Below are 2,763 nucleotides of genomic sequence, written 5' to 3' on the forward strand. Positions count from 1 at the left end.
ATGACTTTTTTATTAATGATGACGATGCAAGAAGCAAAACGCCCTACACCAGTTCACTTTCGTCTCGGGCGGAACGAAAGGATTTTTTTGAAAAGCAGTAAACAATAAACATCATTTAAACAAATCGAGTAGCGGAAGAAAACATCAACATCGACTCAATTGCAGCTAATCCCTCTTTGTGTTGCAACATTAGACACCATGATCTAGTAGTAGATTGGCTTGCACATTTGGAGTCAAGACTTAGAAAGTCAGGCGATTGGTCCGGATCAAATTATGGACTTCTTTCTTCAGTGCATTACAATGTTCAATATCATGGCCAGGTGCCCCTTGATGGAAGTTTCAGAAAAGGTCAGGTCTATACCATGCTGGCAATCTTGCTGGCACCGGAGGAGGTGACTTGGTCTGGACTAGATTCTTTTCGAGCAACTGTGGAAGCAAAACCGCATATTTCATGGGAATCGGGGCAAATTGTGCCCTTGAGGCCTGTTGTCGAGGCTGCTGTTCTTTCACCATACTAACCTCCTGCTCTTTATTTTTCGAACTACTAGCGGGAACACTTTCTTTGACCAATCGTCCTTCTCGGACTCCTTCTTCCAACTGTACACCTATAGTAACCATCTCAGCAAAGTCCTTGGGCGTACTTCCGACCATATTCACGTAATAGAACTGATTGAGAGTCTTTAAGAAAAGTTTGGTCATCTCCTTCCCTTCCACACGTGGGCTGACTTGGGCAGCGACATTTCTCCATCGCTGAGCATATTCCTTGAATGTTTCTTTGTCTCCCTGAGTCATAGCCTGAAGATCGCTTCGGTCTGGGGCCATATCCACATTGTAACTGTATTGTTCTACAAAAGCATCACACAGATCTCGGAAAGTTTGGATCTTTGTTTTGTCTAGATTCATGTACCATTTTGAGGCAGGACTAGCCAAACTTTCTTGAAAGAAATAGATAAGGACCGGATCATCCTTGGCATAGGCAGACATCCTTCTCACATACATTGTTAGATGTTCCTCAGGACAGGAGTTCCCTTTATACTTCTCGAAATCTGGGACCTTGAACTTGTGGGGTATCTGGATGTTTGGCACCAAACAGAGATCGTAAGCAGTCTTCCCAAACACTTTCTTCCCATGAAGGGCTCTCATATCTCGCTGAATTTCATCATATTTTTGCTGTAAGTCATTCACTCTATCATAGGCTTCCGTATCCCCTGAATGGTAGATGGGTTCTTCATCTGGTGGAATGGCATGTATCACAGGTGCTGAATAGGTCATAGCGACTGGAGGAGCTCTCATAGGAGGTGGAGGAACATGGGCTACATATTGATGGGTAGGCATCTGAGCTTCACAAGCAATGGGACGGAGTATTTCGCCAGCAGTAAGAGGCGGGAACCAAGGCACGGAACGTTGTGGAGCAGAGTACCCCGGAGTATCAGCACAAAATATCCATTCAGGGCCAGTAGAAACAATTTCACCTTGAGTCCTGATAGGAGGAGGAGGAGGTGGAGGTGCTTGGGCAACCGTCAGTGTCTTCATCAATTCAGTCATTTCGTCCATTTTAGTCTGCATGGCTGTCATTTCTTCACGGAGCAATTGATTTTCTTGCTCGAGAAACTCCATCTTCTCTTTATGATTGCTAGAGTGTTGTAAATGCGAGTTGATTTCGGACGAGGATGCCATGACACTTTTGAGGTGGGTTGACCTTTCATGGAGAAGGAAAACTTGTGAGACTCGGAATTGAGACTATGAAATGCAAAATGATGCAAGGTGCTTATGCAAAAATAGACACATTTTTTCGAAGGACTTGTCAAAGTAATTGTAAACATCATAAGGAATATTGTTTCATTTGATAATTTGAAATGTTAAAAACGGTTCCTTTAAGAACAAAAGCAAAGCCAAAGACAAAGTCCCCAACAAAGCTAAGGTCTAGTTTAAGACTTTTGAAACTGTATTCCTTGGTGTCCCTCTTTATAAGGTCTACTCCTCCGACGTTTACAAGAACTTATCTAAGTCTTTCGATGTTTTGATGGGAAAAAGTTTTTATGAATGAATGCATGTATGCATGGTTATGCTAACACAAACGGTGAATATATGGTGAGGTTAAGTCCACATGTTGGAGTCAAGGGTAACAACGCCATTTGGTAAGGACTATGGTTTTGAATTGCACTCGTAACAAAGGTTTTACCAAGTTCCCAAATTACAACTACCCTTATGAACATATCGGTGCGTAGGACTGCTCCTAGTCCAATAATATTCGTAAGGAAGTCTAGTTTGAGTGTAGTATCGCGTGACGACTAAAGTCAAGACTGCTCTTGGTTTAGCCACCGCACTACGTCCTAAAAGAGGCCAAGATGGGTTAAGGGTGATCTAAAGGTCCTCAACGTTTGAAGGATTTCAAAAATAATAATGCCAATCACGACTGCTCATGGTGACATAGTACTACTCTTGAAACCCACGTTGAGTGGAGTTATATCACATGCACACATATCGCAGGACCGCTCCTGGTATGGCACTATGATCGTACCCCGTCCTATCTTATTTTTCACTCAAGCCCGGGTGTAGGACTTATGATCTCACCACTCACGTTTTAAGAAAGAAAGGAGAAAGAAGAAGGAAGAACATATATACAGGTATTTCCATTTTTTTTTATTTTTTAAGCAAGTTATAGCACAAAAATTTAAATAAGACCAAGTTAGGCTCAACCCTCTTAGGGGGGTCCCCAGTGAAGTCGCCATTTCTGTCGCGTCATTTTTCGGAGATCAAGGC

The 2,763-nt window shown here is 42.6% G+C and overlaps 1 protein-coding gene across 1 annotated transcript; it reads right to left on the minus strand.

Annotated features, from left to right (window-relative positions):
* Window positions 1-339: 339 nt before the first annotated feature.
* Window positions 340-1,617, minus strand: LOC146921387 (uncharacterized). Its single transcript, XM_085711294.1, has one exon. The coding sequence runs from the start codon at window positions 1,615-1,617 to the stop codon at window positions 340-342; it is 1,278 nt and encodes a 425-aa protein (XP_085567420.1).
* Window positions 1,618-2,763: the final 1,146 nt, after the last annotated feature.

Source organism: Medicago sativa, chromosome 5 (assembly GCF_051527215.1).
Source record: "Medicago sativa cultivar Bolivia chromosome 5, Bolivia_mono, whole genome shotgun sequence".
NCBI classification, from domain to species: Eukaryota; Viridiplantae; Streptophyta; class Magnoliopsida; order Fabales; family Fabaceae; genus Medicago; species Medicago sativa.

Coding starts and splice junctions, on each gene's coding strand:
- LOC146921387 (XM_085711294.1), bottom strand. CDS start 1,617: ATGGAGTTTCTCGAGCAAGAAAATCAATTGCTCCGTGAAGAAATGACA.